Source organism: Phocoena phocoena, chromosome X (genome assembly GCF_963924675.1).
Source record: "Phocoena phocoena chromosome X, mPhoPho1.1, whole genome shotgun sequence".
Lineage (NCBI taxonomy): Eukaryota > Metazoa > Chordata > Mammalia > Artiodactyla > Phocoenidae > Phocoena > Phocoena phocoena.
Window position 1 is genome coordinate 16,172,247 of NC_089240.1, and position 26,224 is coordinate 16,198,470.

Consider the following 26,224-nt stretch of genomic DNA (forward strand, 5'->3'; position numbering starts at 1 on the left):
CCCACCCCTCAATCCCCAAACTATCTTGCAATACAGTATGCTTCCCTTAGTTTCTGCTCAGGATGAGAAAACAGTTACATTGGTCTAAAGCTGAACACTTCATTGGCTACAAAGATAAAGCGGACAAGCAAACACCAGTTTCCTTGGGTCGGAAAAAGCAATTCCATGAATGCAAGAGAGATCCAATGGCTACGCTTCAACAAGCGCCTCCCCCCTTTCTCTTGGACCTGAGGAAGGGGTTACAAGAGAGCAAGGCAAATGAGATCATGTGAGTACACCTTCAACAACAGCACACGTGGATAGCCTAGTGCAGGAAATAATACAACTCCCCCCCGCCTTTGTTTTCATTTGCATTTTACTTTTATTTATTTTTGCTTTAATAATGCATATTCCGTTCACTCAAAAGGTGCAAAGGACAGGAAGCAGGGGTTTAACTTGGCTGATGAAAAATCAAGCAGGGGTGACATTTCTAGTTCATGAACAACCTAAAACTAGGAGAACTTAAAAGTCACAGCTGGTACCAAAGAGCACGCCCAACTTCACAGCTGTCTCCTCTTAGGACCTTTGGTTAGGCGAGAGAAGCTTTGAAGACAGCGGCCTCTAGTAGACTTTGATAAGTGACTAAAAAAAATAAATGCGTGTGTGTGTTTTTTAAATCATGGTAGCTGCATCACAAAAGCTCCAATCAAGAGGGTGGTAAAAAGAAGGCACAGATCATTGCAAATACCAGATTTTCTCTTTCTCTTTTTGTAAATATACCATCATATATAAGCTAAAATTTATCTTAGGGTGGTGGGGTTTGCTGGCAGGAGGAGGGACAGGTTGGACCTAAAATTGCATATGTAATAGACTCCTTGAGGGGGACACAGAGCGAGGCGGCTTTCCGCCTAAAGCAAAAGAATGGGATGCTCGCTCCGGACTATGTGTAATACAAACACTGGGGGAATCTGTGGCAAAACACGATTAAAAAAATCATAAAATTATAAAGCTTGTAAACGAAGACTCTAAAATTACATTTTATTAATGGAAAATATCATCAAAATAGTACCACTATGGACTAAACTGCCTGAGTTTTCGTTTCACGTGAGATCTCATAGTAAAAAAGCCTTTAGCACAATTTTCTCTGTTTAAGTCACAACCAGTGCCAGACCCAGGACTATACCATGGGGAAGAGTCTCCTCTTGGATGGAATTTGTGTTGTGCTATCAAGACTTTTGTGCTAATCTTTCAAACAGGGACATGTTGAGGCAATTTTTCATCTTTTGGCACAAGGTTATTTTGGCTGGGGCGGAAAATTTGAGTCTTGGACTTGGGATGAATAATGCGACATTTCATTTATCAAGTATTCATTTTGATTGAAGAGCTTTCTTTATGTCATTAACTTCCATCTATAAAGGAAAAACAAGAGCCGAACAAAATCACAATGAATTGGCTGGTTGGATAAAAGCTGAAAGATAAGCAACCTGGTTGATTGAGAGCAAATAATCAACCTGACAATTTGAAAGGGGAAATGGGTGAAATGACATCTGAATGAAGAGTTGATCATGATGCCAGAAATTGACATAAACCTAAAGAATAGGCACACCAACTCGAAGTGCTAGGAAAGGGGGGGATGTTTGAATTCCCAGGCTACCAGTATCCAAAATTTGTCAAAAGCAACGATACAACAGTAATTCCAGTTCCTTGGCCAGAGGGTGGAGCAGGGTGTCCTGACACACTGACCACTTGGCAGGTCTGGAAGGCAGCTGTGGTTGGGCCCAAGGGGGTGTCTATCAGCACCCGCAAAGTGATGACAAGCAGTTACCTATCCTCTAAGCACCATGGATCCCAGTCACCACCAAGGGCACCAACTGCGTGAGAGCTGAAAGCCTACCATTCCCAGCTCCTATACACTCTCCACCCTTTGGTAAAGGCTGAGTTAGATCAGAGGGAGGCTGGAGAGAGGGTGACACAGCTCTGATGCCCTGCAGGACTGACACGGCTGTCAGGGAGAAGTAAAGAGATAAAGAACAAGCGCCAAGTGTGGCCGGCTGTGGTCCTTGGGGTCCCAACAGTGGCATGACAGAAGCGCCAATGGGGTCTCCCTGGCACCATATGCCCTCTGGCAGTTACGACAATGAGGCCTCTGAAAACTGAGGGGAACTTTTCACAGAGGAGATGTTTCAGATAAATTCCAAATGAGAAACCCAATTTGGGGCACGTTTGCTAATGCCTCCCTTCCCCAAGACTTCCGGGATCCCAGGAGAGGATGTGAAGGGAGGCTATATAGTTCTAAGAAAATTCTCACGGGAAGCGCATCGAAATTGGTAGAGAAGTAACTATCATTTCTTTTCTTTTTTTTTTTTAACATCTTTATTGGAGTATAATTGCTTTACAATGGTGTGTTAGTTTCTGCTTTAAAACAAAGTGAATCAGCTGTACATATACATATATCCCCATATCTCCTCCCTCAATTATTTTCAAAATAAAGCCCGGACTCTGCTCCCACCCCCAACTGAGCCTCTCACGGGGCAACAGGACCCCAAGGGACCCACCTGCAACCGAAGCCGGATTTTCTTCTCTTCATCCAACTCTGAGAGTAACTGCTTAATCTCTCGTCTGGAAAGCAAATGACAAAGTTAAACAAAAGCCCAGACTTCCCCGACAAGAGATATGAAGTCTCTTATCATTACAAAATCCATCTGATCCTTTTACAAAGAAAGTGTGGACAGAACATTACATTATATTTTCTTTGCATGGCTATTGCTTAAAGCCTGTTGCAGATGGAAAGGCCTTTATTTCTGGGCTCCCCAAATACGTAGCCATCAAATAGTAGGTCTGAAATGACCTTTGAAATCCCTTAGTGCAAGTTTCTCCTAAAAGAAGATGGGGAAACTGAGGCCCAGAGAGGTGGCCTGACTTGCCCAATGACGACACTCCAGGTATCCAGGCTCATATTCGGTCATCTTCCCTCTAACTAGTCCTTTATTATAGAATCACTGGTCTTTACATGGACTTACATAATAATATTCATTGCAGACATTTTTACCACTCCATATATATTTCTTTTATTTTCACAGAGTTTTACATTACTGAAAGGTTAGTGGTATGTTTTCAGAGATTCTCACAAAATCGTGCAAATAGTAACACCCGAAAACTTGGAGGTAAAAGAACTGAACTAACGATATGGTAATCATGTCGTAGAGAAAGTAGACACGAGTTAGAACACACAGCCCAGTGCCCTTCCCAACAGTAAACAGTGAAGTAGAACCAAACTAATCATCTTGCAAACTCAGGCTCTACACTTAGGACACTGCAACCATCCTAACTCTGGTCAGAGAGCTGTACGGCATTTTAGGGTATCAGACACTCCATTTTACGCACACGTTTTTATAAACTGGACTGGAAAATCAAAACACAAACACCGCAGAACCAGCACAAGAAACAAGGTAGATGTTATGTAGCATTTGCTCACTTCAGATGAGCACCACGATGGTCCCTGCACTTGGGTCAGTGTCCCAGCACTGCTGTCAACACGTTGGGTTCTCTGACATTAACCACCTGTGCTGCGTTCCTGCATTTATTCAAGCACACGCTATGCTCCAGCAGTCCAGGTTGGGGAGTTAGCTGGGGAGGGAGGTGCGAAAAAGGTCGCTAAGTCTTGAACTAGTAAAAAAGGGTACGTCTACGAGGAGGGAGGAAGATGGGGGAGTTGATGGAGAAGAGCCAGGACAGGAGCAGGGAGGTGAGAACTGCATGTTTGGGGATGACGGGAATCAGCGCAGACTTGAGCCAAAGGCTGAAAGGAAAGTGACATCAAGAGCTAAGGTGGGAGACTGGGGGGGACCCAGTGCTCCTGGGCGTGAGGGCCAAGCTGAGGAAGGCTGTGAAGGGCAGGCCTTGGAGAGGGGCCACTGTGATGTCTGATTCAAGAAGATGTTGCCTGGGTAAGGACAAGTGCAGCCATCCATGCCCGGGTTCACAGTGGAGAGAGGAACAAAGGGGTGGAGTTGCCCCAAGGCACTGGCGATTCTGCACTCAAGACTCAGGCACAGGCCATTTCAGAAAAGTTCCGGGCACTTTTCAGAGCGAGGGCCCCAAGGGACGAAGCCCTGGATCCAGGAGTGTCTGACCCGTCTTGTTCAGAAGGCTGAGAACCAGTGCTCTGGGATGTACTGGTGCTGTCGGGTCACTGTCCAGGCAGGGGACACCTGTCGCCTGGACACGGATGGGGTCTTTGGGTATGCAAAGCTATACCGTGCAGGGTCAGATACGAGCTGGGGACTTGGAAGAGTTAGGGGCAGCCTGGCTGGCCCCTCAAGACCCGCTCTAGTCCCATCCTGCGGTTCTGCATATTTATCTGATGAGCCCCTTCCAGGCAGGGGGTGAGTCCAAGAGGCCCCCAATTCATATGACACCTCCAGCCGGAGTGGAACAGAAGCGAATAGAGCCGTAGTACTCAAAGTGAGTTCCATGGAAGCCTTGTCCTAGAATGTTCTAGGGAAAAAATGGACTCCGTGATTAAGTACGTTTGGGAAACACTGCATACGTTATCCTCCATCTTCCCATGCACAGTGAAGGCTCTGAGCAGTCCTTCGGAGAAGAGAGTAACTTTGTTTAACCCAATTATTCCCCAAAGTACACAAAACACTTCAGGGCCCTCCAGCTGCAGGCGTCCTCCCGAAGGTGTGACTGCGGGTCTGTGGCCCCATTGCCCGCCACTGCCCCGGGCACCTCCCGATCCAGGCGGCCAGGCACCAGGAGTGCACTGACCTGCCGGGCCGCTCCATGCGCCTGGGAACCTGCCCGTGCTGTGCCCTCTGCTGGGGTGCTCTGCTCTTGGCAATGCTAGGTCGGCTTTCGAAATCCTACTCAGGAAACACCTCGAGATGCCTCCCCCGTTCCCTCCAGAAAGAGCCAACGGATCCCTAAACTCTCTGCGCCTCCGTTCATTCAGATAAGTGCCTCCTGACTTCTAATCCTTTTACCATTATTTTTTAACTGCGCACAGCATCCTGGGTGATATGCGTGTTAAGAAGTGGTGTATGCACCACTTCCGTGGTGTCTTCTGGGGATTTGAAGGTCTTTCTTTTTCGCAGCCTGCTGAGCACGTCCCTTGTAGCTGACTCCTCCCCCTATGCCCCGGCGCCAGCCCGTGTGCAGCTGGCCCAGTTTACACGTGGAGCTGAGCTCAGTGAAGCTCCTCGGGTTCACACCCCCACTCCCAGCCCTGCTGCCACCATCCCCAGGGAGGGGGCCCATCCTCAGGGACAGGCTGGGCCCCAAGGTGGCAGAACCAGGCCCTGAGCCGGTGGAAAGCAACCCCCGGAGGCAGTTACAGAAGGGGCCGCAGACACTCACTTCTGCTGGTCCTTCATGGTCTCGATGATGCCCCTCAGCTCCCGGACCTGTGTCCTCAGCTCCTCCATGGCCGCCTGGCTGCTGGCTGGAGGCTCCATCTTTGGTTTTCCTTCCGCGCCGAACAGAGACGGGGAGTTGGCTCTGTGTCCAACTGCTCCCAAAGAGGACGACAGGGGAGAGGATGCTGCTGAGGACAGAGGGGCCGGCCCGCCACTGCCCGCAGACATGGTCCCCGGCTTGGGCGGCAGCGAGGCTTTGTTGTCGGACACCTGTGATGAGTGAGGACAGAGAGGATTCAGGCTAGGGATTCGTGTGCTACACCTCCCCGTCCTGTTTACTAAAACCCGCTATCTACATCACCGTCCCCGCAGCCCTCCGTATACCCCACTCACTCACTCATTCCTTCACCCACAAGCCCCCAGGGCCTACTTGGTGCAGGCATCCCCTTATGAATTTTAAATTTGACCACCTTTCTGAACAGGTAGTTCCTGACTGGTTTAATGTACACATCCAGAGGCCCATGTACCCGCTAGGCTCTGCAAACCCTGAAGTGAGCAAAACATTTTCTTGGCCCTCAAGGAGCTTAGAACCCAGTGAGGTGCAGACAGACAGACCAACCAACACACTGTAGATGAGGGGGGAGCGTGCATGCAGGGTGGGAAGCACACAGTGCCACAGAAGTATATACAGAATATATATACAGCATATACACAAGGGACCAAGCATCCCAGAGGGAGGGCATCAGGCAGGAGCTGACAGCCTCATCCTGGAGGAGGAGGTCAGAGAAGAGGAGGGAGCGTGCTAGCAGAGGCCTGGAGACCCGAGAGTGAACTGCATTCACGGGAAGCCAGAATGTCAGGGGGGCAAGAGAGAGGTAGGGCGCACACAGGGGGCTTGCGGAACGGGTTAAAAAGATTGCCTGCTGAGCTCAAGATCACTGTGGCTGCAGAAGGGCTGAAGGTCTGGTGGGTCTGGAGGTCTAGACAATTGCTAGGAGACTCATACAGTGAAAGCTGAAAATGGTGAGGGTTTGACTCAGGCAGCGGCCAAGAGGATAGAGAGAAGACGGCTTTGAGAGATGCGGCAATGGCACGCTCATCCAACCAAGAGACGCAGTCCCTGCCCTCCCAGAGCAGACACCCCAAGGCCAGGAGGATGTGGTCCTGGACAGGCCGTAGTGGGTGAGGAGGAAGTACGGATCAAGGGCCATGGGTGGGGATGGAGGAAGGAGGCGTTAAGGTTGACCCTTTCATGGGAGGAAGAACAGACTGAAGGCCCAAACAGTGATCTCAGTTTTGGACACACGGAATCTTAGGAGCCTGAGGGATGGCCAAGGGGAAAGGCCAATGGGCAGAGCCGATGACTGAAAAAGTGAGCTGGGCCAGAGAAATCACCAGAGGCAGTGCAAGCCATGGGGGTGGATGACGAAGAATGAGAAGAGGCACAACGATGGACCCTGCGGACGCCCCAAGTTGAAGAGGTGGAGGGAGAGGGGAAAGCCCTTGGGGACTGGGACAAAGTGCTCAGAGGGGATGGAGCCAGACCAGGAGGGGGCCTGGGTCATGGAAGTCTCCTGGAGGAGTTTCCAGAGGATGCTGAGATGAGGATTAGGGGGGACCCCATTTGGTGGAGCCAAGGGAGACTGGAATCTGATCAAGGCAGGTGAGCGCCTGCATGGGACATGAGGGGCGTGGCCTGCAAGTTTAGAACTAGCTTTCCAAACACTCGGCTGAGGAAAGAAGATGGGAGAAAGGGAGAGGGTGTTCGTGGAGAAGCCTCAGGAGGAGGCAGGATCAAGGAAGGGTTTTGTTTGCTTTCAAAGATGGGGGAGACCCTGAGCTGGGAGTTATCTTGAGGGTAAGAGCCAAGGCTGAAGATGGAGGAGGCAGGCAGGGGAGGCCTGATGGAGAAGTGCCCTGAGGGGGCCTGGAGGGCACAGGGAACACGACGGTCACGGGTCGGGGGAACAGGGGCACAAAGCAGGCCTAGGGGAGGCGGCAGCTGCAAGGGAAGGTGAGATCACAGGTGGGGTGCGGCGGATGGGGGCAGGTAGTAGACGGGACGTTGGGGGGTGAAGCGGGGGAGGGGAGGGAGCTGAGGCTGCTGGCGCCCAGGCCGGGAGCCAAGACGAGGCTGCGTTGGCACAGTGAGGAGGCAGAGTCTGGATTCGGGCTGTGCTACAGGGAGAAACTGGGCAGAGTCAGCCAGAAGCAGATGGGCCATCATTCCAGCCTTGCTGCTCGCCTTCTCTCTGCCAGCTTATCATTGAGGAAAATCACTTTCTGCTGCCAGGGAGAGCGATCCACCATCCTGTGCTTATTGTCAGCAGGAGTCAGAGTCAGAGGGGCGAGGGACTGACATTTACGGAGCTCCGGCTATATGCCGGACGCTGGCTGGACAACTGAAATGAGGATTAGCTGGCACACAGCTTGACGGAGCAGGACACTGAGGCTTAGGGATGTGGCTGAGAAATACCCCAAGTCTCACAGCTCATAAGCAGCAGAACTGAGATTCAATTCCCTCCCCATCAGCTGGACCCTCAAGCCTGGTACCGTGACCGTGGCTGCCTGAGTCTGAAGATTCATGCTCTCCTGACCTGATTTCCTTCGCTTCTTTTCTATTCCTGGGTTCATACTTTTCCCCATTTCCCACCTTGCATTATCACGCACCTCCCTCAGCCCACCGACGTCCTCACACTGACTGACTTCCAGGCACTTTTTCAATCAACGCTTCTTTTGGCATTTCCTACGTGACTCGCTCTCCCGTCCCATTTCAGCTAACAAGCACTCGTTATAAGCCCTCACAGAGTATAGGCCACCAAATGCCCTGATCAAATTAGTTCAGGTGGAATTTCTAGAAGCAATAAGCAACAAGACATGACAACTCCAGGCAAGTGAAATAGGCTAATGGGATAGAACAGTGCAACTCAGAAACGTGATGAGCCACTGCCCACCAGTAGATGTCACTATAGAGACACCCTAGGGACGTCGGAGAGGCTGCAACTATAGGCATTCCTATGGTCACCAGAAAAAACGGATCTAAATCCAATTTCTGTAAATGGAAGCCTTTTATAAAGGAAGACTGCTTCAGTTTTGTGAATAATTACAATCGATCTGTTCTATAGGATCATATTTTTGCTGACTATATCAGATTTTTAAGAAAAGCTGTACATATAAATTCTTAAATCTATCAGAAGAAAATTCCACATCACCTTTGATTTCTTTGTGTTAATTTGTGCTTCGAGTGCTTTAAAAATGACTTCTATTTTCTGCTTTTAGACAGAAGGCAGCTGCTAATGTTTACAGAAAATAATTCCAATTGATTGGGTTCTCTTAGCATGAGAAAATGGAATTTTAAAATCTTACTTCACAATCATAGGACGAACAGAACTTGTACAGGGTACCCTTCAGAAGCCACATGCAGTTGCTAAACAATGTGTTCTTTGTTCCTCACAAGTCAGTAATAAAAGAGCTATACCATCCCCTGGGCGTGCAATGAAGTTAATGTTTTTAAACATTTTAAACATTAAAATGACTATAAATTTATCCTAATAAACGAATCCAAATGAGCTTTTCTTTAAGAAATCCCATTAGTTATTCAAATTCATGAACTGCCAACCATAATTTGTGACACCACCAGTTTTGAACATAAAAGTCACAATCTGTGGGCAGAGGGCACAGCATTTAATATATTTAATGTAGTCTTTCTAGACACCTCTAGGTTTTTAAAGTTGTTTTGGTTCTTGTGATGGTGATGGTGATGGTGGTGGTGGTGGTGGTGGTGTGCGAGGGCAGTGTGTGTGTGTGTGTGTGTGTGTGTGTGTGTGTGTGTATATGTATGGTTGATGGTATGAAGAGGAGATCAAACCACAAGAGAAAACATGGGATTCTGCCCAGTTTTGGAGACTGTCACGTTCCTTAGGGATTTTGATTACCGAAGTCACTGTCACCAAAGAATGACAAAAACTTGTGTTGCCTGTTGCAACGGACTGAATGTTTGTGTCCTTCCAAAATTCATATGAAAATCCAAACCCCCGCTGTGACGGTATTGGGAGATAGAACCTTTGGAAGGTGATTAGGTCATGAGGGTGGAGCTCTCATGAACGGGGTTAGTGCCCTTCTAAAAGGGACCCCAGAGGGCTCTCTCACTCTATTTCCTCCATGTGAGGACACAATGAGAAGTTGGCAGTCTACAACCCTGAAGAGATCCTTCATCAGAACCTGACCATGCTGGCACCCTGATCTTGGGCGTCCAGCCACCAGAAATGTGAGAAATAAATTTCTATTGTTTATAAGTCACCCAATCTATGGCACTTTGTTTTAGCAGCCCCACATGACTAAGACATCTGTTTATCCTTGTTTGGTTTATAACTCATCATCAGAGCATACACGTAAAGGCAGGGATCCCGTGCTGTCAGGACACCCTCGCCACGGCTGGCCACTCACTTGGGATATGGTAACAGTCTTTGAAGTTTTCTTTGACGCGTCCACTCCTCTGTGTGCAAGCGAAACGTGTTCTTCTTTATCTTCTTCAGGACTTGGGGAGTCAAAGATATCAGGGCTTGAAAGGGAAGACTGGATAAAGCCAAAAGAAAATGCTCTTGTCAGAATTACACCTTAGCTGACACAGCCTTTGTTAACATAATGCAGTGTGCCTTTCAAAGCACTGACACTTCTATTTTGTTTGTCTCCTCATTATAACCACGGGGCAGAAAGTGTGCTATTATCTGTGTGCTAGAGAGAGTGCTATTATCTGTGTGCTAGAGAGAGTGGCAGAACTGAGACTAAGATTTCCTAGACCAGGGATCTTTTTTCTATGGGATCTTTCCACTGATGCCCGTTGGTCATTTCATCCATTTGAGCATCTGTCATCCATCTTTTCCTGCTCAGAGCCTCTCTCTTTTTTGTAAACATTTGCTGCCGTGTGCCAAGCACTCAGCTTGGTACTGAGCTTAACAGTGACATGCCAGACATGGTCCCTGCTCTCACAGGGTTGACAGTCCAGTGGGGAAGGACACACAGGTGGAGAGGAAGCTGCCTCTAACCTGCCTCTCCTCCATTCCCTCCGGATCCTTTTCCAGAACCACCAGGTCTATTGCATAGTGAAGTGTCTAAAAGAACTTGTCTGAGAGGAAACCATTTCCGGGGGCAAAGGATCACTACCCCTGCGGATCAGTGACCAGCGTTTCTGCAGCCCCAGAGAACAGCCCTGCCTGCCAGCACAGCAAGCTCACGTCTAATTTGGTGCCTGCGGCTAAAACGCTGCCCTCATTGCTGTGGACAATCATTATCCATTTTGGATTCCATCTTTGCTAAGGTGTACTTACAGAATGGCAGCATCTCTTGGTAAAAGATGGGGATAACACTCCTACTCTTTCTGCCTCGCTGTGAAGATCAAAAGCTGGATGAATGTAAACCAATTCACTGGAATCACTTGGTCAAAAGTGATTACTGTACTAGAATTTCCCTATTTTAGGACAAAGCAGAGGAAAATAAGAGTTCCTGTGGCAAGGAATCTTTTTAAACGAAGAATCTTCCAGAGATATCTTTAGGTGAGTTCATATTCAGCCTTACCTCTATGCCTTCTATCCCTGTGGTGGGAAAATAATCATATTTAGAATCACTGCTTGGCACCATTATAGAAAAAAATCACAGTTACAAATACTGTTTGTTTTCTTCTGTTTACTTACTAAGCAATACATGTAGGGAATTTTAAAGCAATGTTTTAAAATGAAAAGGTCTTGTTTGTTAATCTTCATTTAATCTGAAAATCCAATTACCTAGAATAACACCCGCCTCCAACCAAGCTTTCTTTTAATCTAAGCTTAACTACCTTACAATGCCTGTATCCTTTCATTTTGAGATTTTATTCCAAAGGCGGTTTCCTCCTACATAACCTATGATTCATGAGCTGCCAATCAAAGCTTGCTCTTTGAATTTGATAAACATAAACAGCTCAAACTAGGTTGAGAGGCCCCAGGATGGGGAGTCATGACTAATGTATTTCCTCCATCATTCCCTCCAATGGCCTTTTAGGAATATGTCCACATCCACCAATCGCATTTTGCTATGAAAAACCTACAGGTGCTAACAGGAAGAAGAGTAAACGTGAATTCAATGTACATATCCATATGGGGATGGATAGGAATGAAGGGAAGCGAGTACAGTAATTATACTTCTTTAAAGCACAAATGTATCCTGCTGTTTTAAGTCCACGAGTAAAATTGTTCCATATCAAATGTCAAACTTTGAGCCACCATTGCCATAAGCTTCCTGTGGTCAAGAACCATGTACCTCTTATTCCCAGTTGCAGCCTTGGTACCTGGCACAGAGCTTAGCCTATAGGAGATGCCCATCAGTATTTGTTGAATGAGTGAATGAATCAATGTGTAATCTAAAAGCGCAGAGAAGATGAGATGCCTTTACCAGGTCTCCCCCAAATATATACAAACTCTCAGACATGGGATGTAGGGACCAAGGGTGGGATGGGGGGGTTGTAATTCAAATTTCTCTGTATTTAATTCTGATGCCTCAAGGCTCTCTAGATCTTGAAAAGTTAGGAAGGATTTGGAGGGGAAACAAAAATGAGGAAGGATTTATAGAGAAGATATGGGAGGTAGGATTAAAAATTTAAATACAGAGATACTAAGAAGCAATTAAATAGGCTGTGTGTTTATGAGGGTGTGGAGAGGTGAGAGGGAAAGGGGAAAGAAGGTGGTATTGACACAGTACTCTATATAAGAGTGAAAAAGTAAACCACTGTTTCAAGTCTTTCTCCCCCAAAGATGGTAATACACAGATATGTTTCCTACAAAGAGAAAAAATAGGATGACTCAAACCACACTTCCAGACCCAGTGGATATGAGAGAAGACGTTCAAAGGAAGTGGCGTTCTTTTTCTTCTAAATGATGACCCCTTAGGTAGAGTTAGTAAAAAGTGTCCTGGGAAACCTGACAAAGGTTAATTCCCTGGCATCTGGGTGAAGGTCCAAAGGCCTTAGTCCTGCATTCCCAGCAAGGACAAGGCAATCTGATATATAGAGATAAATAGATAGACAGACAGAGATATACACACACATATACACTGCTTGCAGAAGCACCAAGATTTTTCTACAATGACATGCGCTTCAGTGTTTATGATGAATGGAAACAACATAGATGTCCAGTGACGGCGCACTGGCTAGATAAACGCTCATATATTCCCAGGCTAGAACTCTAGGCAGCCATTCACTGTGACGTGACGGAAGGATGTGTAATGACAGGGGAAAGGTGTACAATGTAAGGGGGAAATGCAACTTCTAAAGCCACGTGTTCTGTGCGATCCCATTTTTGAAGAAATAAAAGATCTACAGCAAGAGGTTAACAGTTCTTAGCTTGGGGGAGCAGGATTACTCACTTCTATTACTTTCTTCTTTATGCATTTCCTGCTTCAAATTTGGTACAATAAGTGTGTTACAGGTTTTCTAATAAGAAACAAAGTTATTCAAAATGACCCAAACAAAAACTTCTATGGGTTATCCGGAGTGTTCTGACTGTTGTCTCCTGCATGACCAGGTGCCTCGTATGTTTAAAACCCATCTCCTAAAGGTCTGTGCGGGGTTCCGTGGAGGAATGCCAAGGACGGGGCTTTGAGAGAAAAAGGCTGGGCCACTGCCAAGTGCTGTATAGCGGCAGATCCCTTTCTTTGGCTTCTTCTTTTTTTTTTTTTTTTTTAAGTAAAGTTCTCTTTTGTTCACAGACCAAACCAGCCTTGCTCTCCTTTCCCACCAGAAAACATGCCATTTTGTTCTTACCAATTTCATTTTGGGTTCAAACAAGAATCCGTCTGGAAGGAGAGAGAAGGAAAGTGGGACTAGGGGTTCCCCACCTCGCTGGCAGATACACAGAGAACAAAAAGAAAGAATCACTGCTTGATTCCAGAAGACTCTCAAATCACTTCTGGCCAGCAGCGTATCTCATGACCGCCCTCTCCCAGCGTGTCCTCGAATCGGCTGCTTGCAGAACAGTCCGTAGCTAGAGTCCCTGATCTTTCCTGCCTTCCAGCTGTCGGCAAGCGAGGAGGCACTTACGGACGTCAGGGACTGGGACGGAGGCCTCCTCCCCGTGGCTTTCGGTCTGCTTGTGGTAGGGTGACTGAGTTTCTCAGTAGATGACACCACGGAATCAAACCCTTCTAGGTCTAAAACAAAAGTAAAACAGATTTTTTAAAGAGCATCAACAGGAGTAAGGGAAGGTTCTTATGCCATAAGCACCTCTCTTCCTTAATAATCATCGTTTAGGTCTGGATTACGCTTCATCGTTTACGAAGGCTGTTTACATCCTTTGGTTATCCCATCAACGTGATTCAAACTGAATGAAAGAAATCACCTCCTCCTCGGTCTAACAAGCTATTATGGAGGAAAGAGAAACGTGATTCTTCTTTCCCCCTTCAACAGCTATATTCATAAATCTTTAAAAGCTACAGAAAGATGAGTAAAGGAGGAATCCTCTTTTTTCCACAAATCCAAGTCCATTTTGGTAGATAAAACATTCTTGCATCACAATACTATAAGCAGTTATCTCAAGGTACAATATCCTTGCGCAAGTGAACGCCGGGTCGTTGATTCCAGAAGACCAGAGAGGGCGGCCTCCTTCTCTGGCTGTACCGCAATACTCTGACCGTCACCCTACCATTAGATTCTTAACCCCCTGGAGATGGAGAGCAAGCTGCTGTTTCTCCAGATGACTCACAGAGCCCCGGACCATTCTGTTTCCAGAAGCATTGCTCAATGGAGACAATATCAGTCTGCTCACTCGCTCACTCGCTCCATTATGACTGAGCAACTACTCTGTACCTCACACACAGCTAGATACTAGGGCTACCCCAGTGAGCGTGGCAGAAACGGGTCTGTCCTCAGAGAGCTCCCAGCTCTGTGACTGACAGATGAACGGAGCATCTTCCAGCCGGATCGGCACTGCACCTGGCATGTGTCCAGGAGGAAGGCCTTTGTCTTCACTTTGCCACCTCCTTCAACAAACGATCAGGCCAAGGGAGTCACCTGGTCCTACAGAGTCCTAGGGATTTACAAACCAAGTGTAGATCTGTGTATGATGCACACAGGGATGGCTGGCAGATAGGGGCAGACCCTGAGACTCATTACTGCTGGTGAACGGGGACACGCCATCTCTTCCTGACAGGGAGACTGCTTTACTCGCCATGCCAGGCGCTGCCTTCCCAAACCGTTCCCATTCTCCCTCCTAACAGAGCCCCGGTTTTCTTTCAGGACAATGTGCACAGCAGAGGCACGTCTGGTCTAAGCCAATGATGGCAATCCCGTTCCTCTTTGCCTGTGACTGGTTTAGAGGTAGCCATGTAGCCCAATTTGGATCACTGAGAAATAAAAGGAAGTCTACCGAGAGCCACTGGGAAAGAGATTTCCTCTCTGTCTAGAGAGAGGCAAGTGAGGCGAAGGTCATTTGTGTTGCTGCTTCCTCTTCCCTCCTGCTTGGGAAGCTGTTGTGCAAGGATAGGATGCCTGGAGCTGTGGATAGGTTTAGTGTCCTTATAAGAGGAGAAAGAGACCAGTGCCCCCTCACCTCCTCCACCATTGAGGACACAGTAAGAAGACAGTGCCTGTGAACCCGGAAGAGGGCCCTCAACAGACACAGCATCTGCTGGTGCCTTGAACTTGGCCTTCACAGCCTCCAGGACTGTAGGAAATACATGTCTGCTGTTTGAGTTCTCTTATGACAGAACTGGCAGACTAAGACAGGCATGAATTCTGAGCTAGGTTGTCTGGGTTCAACTCCCAGCTCCACCACTAGCCACCACCTGTGTATCTGGCATGTTTCTAGCCTCTTCCTGTTACTTCTTGCGGCAGTAGTTTTCAGCCTTTTTCCTGCCATTGTGCAAATGGCTAACACATGAGATGGATGCTCTTGGAGATCTTGAGGATAGCCGAGCAAAACAAATGGAAAGAGCTTGGGTGACTGACCGCCCCAATGAGCCACTCACCCACCCTGAATGACCAAGTGTCCAGGCTTCTCACCGTGTGAAATGAATAGCCCCCCGTCATTTCAGCTAATTTTAGTCAGATATTCTTTATTTGCAACTGAAAACATCTTAAACTGCCATAATTGCAAACATGCTGGCTCAGGACAGAAAAGATAAAAATGATGTGTGTTTTTCTTCCCTCCTTATTTTGGGGAGAGCTCTTTTGTTGAGGGTTATCATAGACGCTCTGGCCGTGTGACAGCTTTATTCTATTAATGAACAGTCAGGTGCTGTCGGCAAACTACTTCCTTTAGTGGAAATATGCAAAACCAAGCACAAGTCACTGGTCAGGACAAACCATTACATTACACCTGGGATTATATTACATGACTTTATTTCAGCACCTGGTGAATGAATAATTACTCAACATGAACTCATTTTATCAGGGCAAAGCAACTGTAACCACAGGTTAACTCTCTGAAGAGACAGCACAAGAAAAGTATCAGTGGTGCTCTGAGGCCAAGGAGCCAGTCAGCACCCAGTGCCAGAGCGAGGCTCCTGAAAAGGGCCCCATCTGGCCAGCCAGTTCAGAGAGGCTCGGGGCAGGCCTCTCTAGAGCCCGTTCACTGGCCTGACCCTCTCAGGAGCCTTCCCTTTAAGAGAATCTTTTTTTCCTAAAAGATTCCCCTTGAGACCCCACCCCAGGACTCGCCTCTACCAATTCCACCTTGTTTGAAATTGAAATTACCAATTACACACTTGGATTGATGCCAAAAGCCATTATCTGACATTAATGTCCCCCCAATTAATTTTTTTAAATCGACTTTTCTCTGATTACAAAAGTAATACGTGCACAATGCATAATTTTTAAAAGCCATAAAATGGTAACAACAAAACAAAGTCAACTATAATCTTGCCACCCCAAAGCGAGTACTATTACTATTTTGGTATATTTCCCTTCAGGCTTTTTTCTATAAATAGATAGCCTAGTTCACATGCTATGTAGTATTTCATTCTGCTTATTTCACTAAACATTATATGCCATGACGCTAAAAATCCTTCATCAATATTTGGATTGTTGTAGAATCTTCTATTGCATTGCAATTCATGATTTAGTGAATCAATCCCCTATCGTTGGGTAATTGTTTTCAAATCATTCCCCCTCTCTCTGTTGTTCTTTTTTTTTTTTTTAATTAAGGAAAAGTGCTGCACAAATATCCTTGCACGCACTCTACATCCGGTGAGTTTAGCGGGTTCCTCAGCTGGGCCCTGGAAGTAGGGAATGAGACTCAGGGCAGGGAGGTCTGCTGGTGGGGAGGTGGGTGTGAGAGGGGTGGAGGACACGAAGCACACGGGGCTGGGGAGGGGGTGTGCCAGTGCTGAGGGCCTTGGCTGGGTGCTGCCAGGGGCTGAGACCGACCACCTAGGTCATGGCTCCATCCTGGAAACAGAAGCCAGCTCAGGAGGCAAAACCGGAGCAGGCTGAAGTGATGAAAGAACAATTAAAAGCCTGCTGGCTCCGGTTCTCCACCTTGGCTGCAGAGCGGAGCCATCTGGACAATTAGAAAAAAAAGGCTCCTGCCTGGACCCCACCCTGGGACTGACTGGATTAGTCTGGGGCGCCGTCTAGGGCAGGCCAGGCTCTCCGTCTCTCCAGGTTTATTAGTTTGTTAGTAGCAGCCACATGCAGGAGTGCTGCTCCAGAAGAGACTGGGGGTGGGGAGGGACAAGCCAGGACTTGATCACGCGGAGGAGAGGAGAGGGCGCTGGGGCCGAGGGCCATTGGGTGAGCGGCAGATGTCCCAGGGCCGGCCCGGTGAGGCGTCGGCAGCAAGGCTCCTCACAGGGTGGGTCCCCTGCCGACCTGGTGTGTAAGCAACAGAGGCGATCAAGTGGCAACCAAAGGCTTGGGTGACCACTGGTGATGAGTCAGAAACACAGCGGCTGGAGAGAGAAGGAGGCACTCGAGGGGGCCGAGCATGCAGAGCGGGGTGGGGGAGGGGAGCGGCTGGGATGGCCGCAGGCCCCCCTTAAGATGGACTCAGCACATCCCCTGGTGTGCAGGGACAGACAAGGTCACAGCCAGGAGACTTCTGCTGGACTCCATCTAGGCTCCCTCCCCACCCTCCCGGGCCCCGTGAAATAGTGAAGTCCCAGGGGGAGCTGAGGGTTTGACAACGTGTGAGAGAGGGGTCTCTCCTAAATCACACTTTCGAAATGACTCAGAGGTGGCCTGGTGTCTGTGTGACGCACTTAGACTGGGAGCCCCAGGAGGGCAGGGACCCATCTCTGTGCTCTCATGGCCTAGCGCCTTCCTGGGGCAAACATGCTTGACATTCTGTGAATGGAGGAACAAATGAACACACCCACGAATGAACCAACTCTCAAGAAAGAACTCTGATTGCAGGCATGCAGTTTACAGAGGTGGCTGCTAGCGGGCAGTGAGGCAGCAGCTTCGGGGTGGAAGGCAGCCTTCCATGCCAGGGCTGCAGAGAAAGCCTGGCTGGCCCAGTTCGTTTCACTGGCTGAGGTCTGCACTAAAAAGTCCTGCACGTGCTGAAGCCTGGCCGCACTCAGCGAGCACACTCAGCCAGAGTCTCCACGGCAGGTGGCCCAGAGGACTGCCTCGTCTCTGTCACTCAAGAGTAAGAGGAGAGGGACTTCCCTGGTGGCGTAGTGGTTGGGAATCCGCCTGCCAGTGCAGGGGACACGGGTTCGAGCCCCGGTCCGGGAGGATCCCACATGCCCGTGCGCTGCGGCTGCCGAGCCTGCGCTCTAGAGCCCATGAGCCACAACTACTAAGCCCGCGTATCACAACTACTGAAGCCCGCATGCCTAGAGCCCGTGCTCTGTGGCGGGAGAGGCCACTGCAGTGGGAGGCCTGTGCAAGGCAGTGAGGAGTGGCCCCCCGGCTCGCCGCAACTAGAGAAAGCCCGCGCGCAGCAACGAAGACCCAACACAGCCATAGATGAATGAATGAATGAATAAGTATGTAAGTAAATAAATAAAAGAGTCAGAAGAGGGCCGAGTCCTGCAGGGGAGCCGCACTCTTAGCCTCCTCATGCAGACTCAGCTACACTGAACTTTCTACATTTGAGCTCATAAAAAACACTTTTGGGAAACAACAAACAAAACCAAAGTGCCGGAAAGAAAAAGACACACCAAGAATGAGGTCACTCGATGAAACGGGAACCTCAGACCTTGAACTTCGACTCACTTCTGCTTTCTGACAGCGAAGGGGGAAACTCTTCAGCACTGTAACGCGAATTTTCAATGGCACAGAGCACGCTCTCATGACTGGTCGCAGTAGCTGAGATTAACAGGATTTCCATGACTAACCCGTTGTGGTGCAAAGAAAATGTCCCAATTTTCATGGTAGTTTTGAAATGAATCAGGCTGAAACTTGATATGAGCTTTCTCACCTGGCTAGGAATTTTTCCCCTTCATAAAAAATGGTTTTAATGCCCATAAGCCAATCCAAAACTCTGGCAAATGCCGGGTATTTTTTAAAAGTTAGTTTCATACGGATGAGAGGCCCTTGGCTCTTCTGATACTTGGAAGATGAACCCTCTGCAGACATACAGGGATAATTCATGTTGGACACAGGGTCGGCTTGGAAAGGCCTTTGACTCTTCATGGCACACAGAGTTGCCCATTTTCCATGAATTTAAGTCACAGCCTATTTAGTTCAATTAGAAAATGTGGGCTCATTTTCCATCAATGGGAGGGATGGTACCAATGACCACAGGTGACCTACAACACATCCACTGAAAACACGGAGGAGAAACAGTCAAAAGTCTGAGATGGGCCAGCTGTCACCAAAGGAACTGCTTGTGAGCTCCCAAATGGCTCTGTTTATTTATTGTAGCTCGCTGCTCTGGGCTTGAGAACGAGTCCTAGAATGGAAGTTTCCTACATTTGAAGCCTGGCATTGTCGCTCCCTCCCAATACCTCTGGAAACCACCTCATCTCCTGCATGTCTCTGTCAAGGATCCTTAAGTCTGCTGGAAGTTCGTGCTTGGAACCGCTGTAATGGATTTCTCGGTCCAAGTCCTGTACCACTCCACAGGCTGGCTACCACCAGAGAGAGATGTGTAAAGCGCAGATCTGAGTACGTCCCTTCACTGCTTCAAGTCCTTCCTGAGTGCCAACGAAATCCCAGTGCCTTAGCATGGCCAACACACCTCTGCCCCTTGGGTGACTTCCTCTTCTCCCCTCCCCCTCCTTTCCTCCCTTCCCCTGGAGACATCAAGGCTTGGCTTGGCAACTAAGACCTCTTCCAAGAATGCAGACTGCACCCTAAAACTGACCTGAGCACTCCCTAGACACTCATCACACCAATCTCCGCATTTAGCACCCTGAACTAACAGTCCTTGCCGACCTATCTGTCTCCCTTACCCGCCAGGGAAGAAGCCGTGGCTCTTATCTCTGATTTTCCCAGGCCTAGCATCATACCTGGCTTGCAGTGAGTGTTCAAGAAATGATTATTGAATAAATGAACAAACAACCTTTCTGGGCTTCAGTTTTCCCACCAGAAAAAAAGGAGAGCGTTATCTGAGCTATCAGCTTTGCAGGGTTATTCTTTTGTAAATGAGAGATTATGTGAAAACCCTTTCAAATCACGCAGGTAGAATTTTGCTTTCAGACACCATTGATGGAGTTGTGGGATTTGGGAGCAGAGATTTAAGAGGAAGTCTAACTCTTAGAAAAAAAATAACCCGTGAACAAAATTTTTCTTTTAAGATTTAAGATGAGAAAACCCTAAACCCACAGGGCCACAGGTACCTCCTCTACAATGAAGAAGCATCTCAAGGTAGTCTGGAAAGGAGAAAATCTCACCCTGCATGTAAATCCTTTGACTAGTGTGGAAAATCTGTGCAGACTACAAAGACGGGCCCATTATTAGGGGTCCGTGAACACCTGTGTTAGCTGTCACCAACTGAAAAATTCTCATTTGAGCAATGATTAGATTCTGCAGGAAAATAAGCCCTCCAAAATGTGTATGGATGCAGCAGATTTGCTGCCGTGTTTTCATTTATCAACCAGGTGTGAAGTTTTCAAGACACAAGCTGCTGGGAGTAAACAAGTTTGGGCTACCGGTCAGCCACCCGACTCCTCCACCCTTCACACGTGTGTGCTCATTCAATCCTCACAAAAACCCAGGCCGCGCAGGCTACTCTGTTCCATAGAGGGAGAGATGGAAGGTCAGAGGTTAGACAACTTGAACAAGGTCACAATCAGAAAAACGGCAGGGCCCACACTCAGATTCATGCTGGTGGAATTCCTTCCACTACAGAGCACTGGACAGACAGCAGGAACATTTGACCTTCCTTCTTAGCCAACTGATAGTGAATTCTGAGAACTGTTTCTACATCAAGAACAAGAAAAGATGCCAGGAAATGTAGTGTGTGTGTGTGTGTGTGTGTGTGTGTGTGTGTGTGTGAAGAAACCACTCTATGTTCTGATAACAAGCTGCCTTTGTTCTATTTTATTAAAATGTGTTTTTAAAAGGACCAAAAAGGGGGCTGGCTTCCTTAAAGAAATCTCTGGCAAGAAATGCAACGTGTTAGGCAAGTAAAGGAGGAATGTTTGGCGATTCAGTACAAAGCAATTTTTACATGGAAACTTGTAGCTCAAGAATAAGAGAGGGAGATAGAGTTTATTTACTCATTCACTTAATCAAACATTTATTGAATATCTACTGTGTGCCAGGCATAGTGAAAGTTCTGAGAATAAAAGTACCATCACTTTATATCAGCACTATCCATTAAAACTTGCTGTGAAAGATCCTTTTTGACCCACTTCCTAGAGAAATGGAATTAAAAAAATAAATAAACAAATGGGACCTAATGAAACTTCAAAGCTTTTACATAGCAAAGGAAGCCATAAACAAGACGAAAAGACAACCCTCAGAATGGGAGAAAATATTTGCAAATGAAGCAACTGACAAAGGATTAATCTCCAAAATTTACAAGCAGCTCATGCAGCTCAATATCAAAAAAAACAAACCACCCAATCCAAAAATGGGCAGAAGACCTAAATAGACATTTCTCCAAAGAAGATATACAGATTGCCAACAAACACAAGAAATGATGCTCAACATCAGTAATCATTAGAGAAATGCAAATCAAAACTACAAGGAGATCTCACCTCACACCAGTCAGAATGGCCATCATCAAAAAATCTACAAACAATAAATGCTGGAGAGGGTGTGGAGAAAAGGGAGCCCTCTTGCACTGTTGGTGGGAATGTAAACTGATACAGCCACTATGGAGAACAGTATGGAGGTTCCTTAAAAAACTAAAAATAGAACTACCATATGACCCAGCAATCCCACTACTGGGCATATACCCTGAGAAAACCATAATTCAAAGAGTCAAGTACCACAATGTTCATTGCAGCACTATTTACAATAGCCAGGACATGGAAACAACCTAAGTGTCCATCAACAGATGAATGGATAAAGAAGATGTGGCACATATATACAATGGAATATTACTCAGCCATAAAAAGAGACGGAATTGAGTTATTTGTAGTGAGGTGGATGGACCTAGAGTCTGTCATACAGAGTGAAGTAAGTCAGAAAGAGAAAAACAAATACAGTGTGCTAACACATATATATGGAATCTAAAAAAAAAAAAAGGTTCTGAAGAACCTAGGGGCAGGACAGGAATAAAGACGCAGACGTAGAGAATGGACTTGAGGACACAGGGAGGGGGAAGGGTAAGCTGGGATGAAGTGAGAGAGTGGCATGGACATATATACACTACCAAATGTAAAATAGATAGCTAGTGGGAAGCAGCCACATAGCACAGGGAGATCAGCTCGGTGCTTTGTGACCACCTAGAGGGATGGGATAGGGAGGGTGGGAGGGAGACGCAAAAGGGAGGAGATATGGGGATATATGTGTATGCATAGCTGATTCACTTTGTTATACAGCGAAAACTAACACAACCTTGTAAAGCAATTATACTCCAATAAAGATGTTAAAAAAAAAAACTTGCTGCGATGACGGAACCAGCTATATCTGTATTATCCAATATGGTACCACTGGCCCCATGTGGCTACTGAGCACACGGAATACAGCTAAGTGTGATGATTTCAATTAAATTAAATTTAAATAGCCACATGGGGCTAGTGGCAATGAAGATCTCTAACGTGATCCTACATCACACTATTTCTTCTCACATACGCTCAGTCGCTTCATTCAGTCCATATTTCCTAAGTGCGTCCTATGAGCCAGGCTCTGGGCTAGGCATGGAGGGGGATGCAGGGGTGAACGAAACAGCCATGGTCCCCGCCCCACGGAGCTCAGAGCCCCCTGAGAGGGACCGAATTTTACAGACATAATTTAGATGACCTAATTTAGATCAGCGGAAGGGGTCTGGGAAGGGGTTGGGGCACACCTTACTGAAGTCTAGCGCTGAGAGGTGAAGTTTCATGTGCATCCATAGCAAACAGTGTTAAGGGGGGAAAAGTAACATTTCACTTTTGCATTCTTTTTTTTTCTTCTGATATTGGCTACTCATTTTTTTTTACAACATCTTTATTGGAGTATAAAGGTTCTTCAGAACCTTTTTTTTTTAGATTCCATATATATGTGCTAGCGTACGGTATTTTTCTCTTTCTGACTTAACTTCACTCTGTATGACAGACTCTAGGTCCATCCACCTCACTACAATTAACTCAATTTCATTTCTTTCTATGGCTGAGTAATATTCCATTGTATATATGTGCCACATCTTCTTTATCCCTTCGTCTGTCGATGGACACTTAGGGTGCTTCCATGCCCTGGTTATTGTAAACAGTGCTGCAGTGAACATTGTGGTCCATGACTTTTTGAATTATGGTTTTCTCAGGGTATATGCCCGGCAGTCGGATTGCTGGATCATATGGTAATTCTATTTTTAGTTTTTTGAGGAACCTCCCTACTGTTCTCCATAGTGGCTGTATCAGTTTACATTCCCACCAACAGTGCAAGAGGGCTCCCTTTTCTCCACACCCTCTCCAGCATTCACTGCTCATAGATTTTTTGATGATGGCCATTCTGACTGGTGTGAGGTGATACCTCATTGTAGTTTTGATTTGCATTTCTCTAATGACTAGTGATGTTGAGCATCCTTTCATAAACATTGCTCACTACAGGCCCAAATTTGCTATTGAAAATGATTTAGTAAATAAAAAATGTATTTATTAGAAATCAGACTTACGCTATCATTCACAGGAATGTAAATAGGCACAGCCTTTTTTTAATGCCGTTTGGCAATATCTGTCACAAAATGTAAATGTGTACACCTTCAGATATTACGCTTTAGAAGTTAACCCACAGCAATGTTTGTGTACGTATAGAATGACGTATTTATGAGGCCAGTGGTGTTCGAACTGTTTACCAGTGTACCTCCTAAAATAAATTTTAAAAACTATGTACTCCCCCCAACAGGTTAAGTTGACGTCTAAGATTTTACACAAGTTTTAGTCACAAAGGATATAATTTCTGCTATATTCTAAATATTGCTATTTTAAAATATAACTATTGCTGTCTTGACTATATTCAATATAAATTTGAATACCACAGCAATTTAATGACCATCACCATCCACTTTTAAAAAATCATTAATAAGCTTTTCTCTAACAGTTGGAAATTCTGAATCATTCCTTTCCCTCTTTGAATTCATATTTCCATCATACTTCCACCACTGAATTTTATTCTAACGCAATGTTTTATGCTTTTGTTAATTTTGTCCATTGTTAACTTTTTCATCTTTTTCTGCTATAGGAACATGTATATAAATTGAGAATTATAACTTTTTCATTTCCTGAAATCATAAGGCTCCAGGTGTAAAAATTACTTTTTTCTGGATTGAGTTATCCTTACAATTATTATTACTATGCAAATGATCAAAACATATGTATACACACACTACTCATTTTGATAAGGAATTTAATAGCATAACAAAGTAGAATTTTATTTGGCTTCTCCCACAATCACTTCATTTGTATTTGTATGACTCTTATCACCAGAATGACACGGTTTGGTATCGATTCTATTCCTATTTTTCATTTTATAGATGTAAGTGCCAAGAAACTTTGTTAACACAAAAATAAGTAGATAGGAATGGAAAGAATTTTGTTATCACAATGTCACTTAATTCCGTGAAGTCCTTCCAAGTTACATACCAAAAATCAGACAGTGGTCTAGCATCATCAAGAACTATTTTAAACTATCTATCGATGAACGACTCAGTGGGTGCCTCCTTCAATTTTGATGGAAGCAAATAATTAGAAACCAACCGACTTGTAAAAGGAGTTTTTGTCCAGTCAATAGAGTCTTTCAGTTTCTCAAGTCTAGCACCAATCTCAGAATTGTCTCTGAGTTTGCACCAGGGGTTTTTATACCCCTGGAGCGGGCAAGAGATTGGCTGTGCCATGTGAGGTGGGAGAGGGTGAATGGGAAAGGGGAGTGAGAAAGGAAAAGCAGCATGGCACCAGGGCTCTCAGGAGATGAGTTTGAAGAAAGGGCACATAAGAAGATGAGGCACTGTCCATGGCCTGAGAAGTCTCCATGGTCCCCCAAGGTTCATGTCGTCCTATTTGCAGATCACTGTCCTAGGGTGGTCTTTGCAGCATTGCTCCTAGTGAATTGGCTACAGTAGAGACATGCAATGGAATATCACGTAGCCTTTAAAAGTATAAGGTTGACCTACGTGACTTATGTGGAAAGATGTCAAACATACATTATTTAGTACAAAAGAACAAGTGTGGACTAGAACTGTATTGTATTAACATGATCACATTTTTAAAACATCCAACCATCCATCCATCCATCCATCCAGTCACAGAAAGACTTCTAAAGGTGTGTACGACAAATTAACAGTGATTACCTCAGGGAGAGGCTGGGATACCAGGGGACTTTCACTTTCTAACTTCCTGAGTTCTTTCATTTTTTGAAAGTGAGCACCTTTTCCCTTTGTAATTGGGAGGTGGGGAGCAGCTCTTTAATATAAAAAGCCAACTGAGCAAATCATATGAAACGATATCCGATACAGCTGTCAAAATCTCAGCTGATTTATGTTATGTGTTTAACATAAGAACTTTCCTATTTTCCTATTTTCCAAGAACAGTAGTCACGGCAAGAATGTAGGTTGATACTTGGTTCTTCTCTCTACCTGAACTGCAGCTGTACCAACTACAACTCAGAAAGCGCCTGTTTTGTCTCAGCCACGTCACACCATGTCTATATTTTACAACAACCCTCTGAGGTAGGTGGGCATTAGTAACTAACCCTGTCATAAAGAAGAGGAAAAAGGAGCTGAGACTCACTCAACCTGGACTGCGGAGCTACGAATTCAAATCTGAAGCCACCCGAAGAACTGGTATGCATTCACGACAAAGTTATCCCCAATGCATACATAAAGTGCCAAGAAAAAGAAGGTCAACATTGCGAGTCTCTCAGTAAGTCAAATGTGTTCAATTTTTAAATTGGAGATTATATCCTTTCTACCAGGCGATGGCATTTGTTTTTTAAAATGTGCTTCATTAGTAAAATAAAAACCAGCAGGCCCTCAAATTAGGCTTTTTTGGGGGGGCGGGGATTGGGGGTAAGTGAGCCTGGGAAATTCCAAAGATCATGCGCCACCCCAGGAGAAAGGACTCACGCCTGGGGAGGTGGAGAGTGCTACTACAGGGCATCGGGAAGCTAAAGAAAGATTCTCTGGCTTGAAATCAGGCCTCCCTGTTCACTGACACCTCATCTTAGCTTGTCACCACCAGATCCAGTTTCCTTCTAATGGGGCCCCCAACCTCACTCTGCAAGTGCTCAGCACTTTTCTCTTTTAATGAACCAAAGGCAGTGGGAAGCAGAGCGGGCTGAGGTTCCCAGACCATGCCCTAGCAAGAGTCCATGGCTAGAAGGA

The 26,224-nt window shown here is 46.2% G+C and overlaps 1 protein-coding gene across 6 annotated transcripts in view; it reads right to left on the reverse strand.

The window, feature by feature from the left end:
- Positions 1 to 340: 340 nt before the first annotated feature.
- SH3KBP1 (SH3 domain containing kinase binding protein 1) overlaps positions 341 to 26,224 on the reverse strand; it is a 344,495-nt gene continuing 318,611 nt past the window's right edge. For 3 of the 6 annotated variants that reach the window (XM_065900881.1, XM_065900880.1, XM_065900879.1), the window contains 4 exons: positions 13,408 to 13,517; positions 5,341 to 5,609; positions 2,535 to 2,598; positions 1,347 to 1,388 (listed from right to left, as the gene is read on the reverse strand). In XM_065900881.1, coding sequence (XP_065756953.1) covers positions 1,347 to 1,388; positions 2,535 to 2,598; positions 5,341 to 5,609; positions 13,408 to 13,517 — 485 coding nt within the window. Of the gene's footprint in view, positions 1,389 to 2,534; positions 2,599 to 5,340; positions 5,610 to 9,785; positions 9,915 to 13,407; positions 13,518 to 26,224 lie in introns of all 6 variants that reach the window. The other 3 variants (XM_065900878.1, XM_065900877.1, XM_065900876.1) reach the window with 2 other exon arrangements.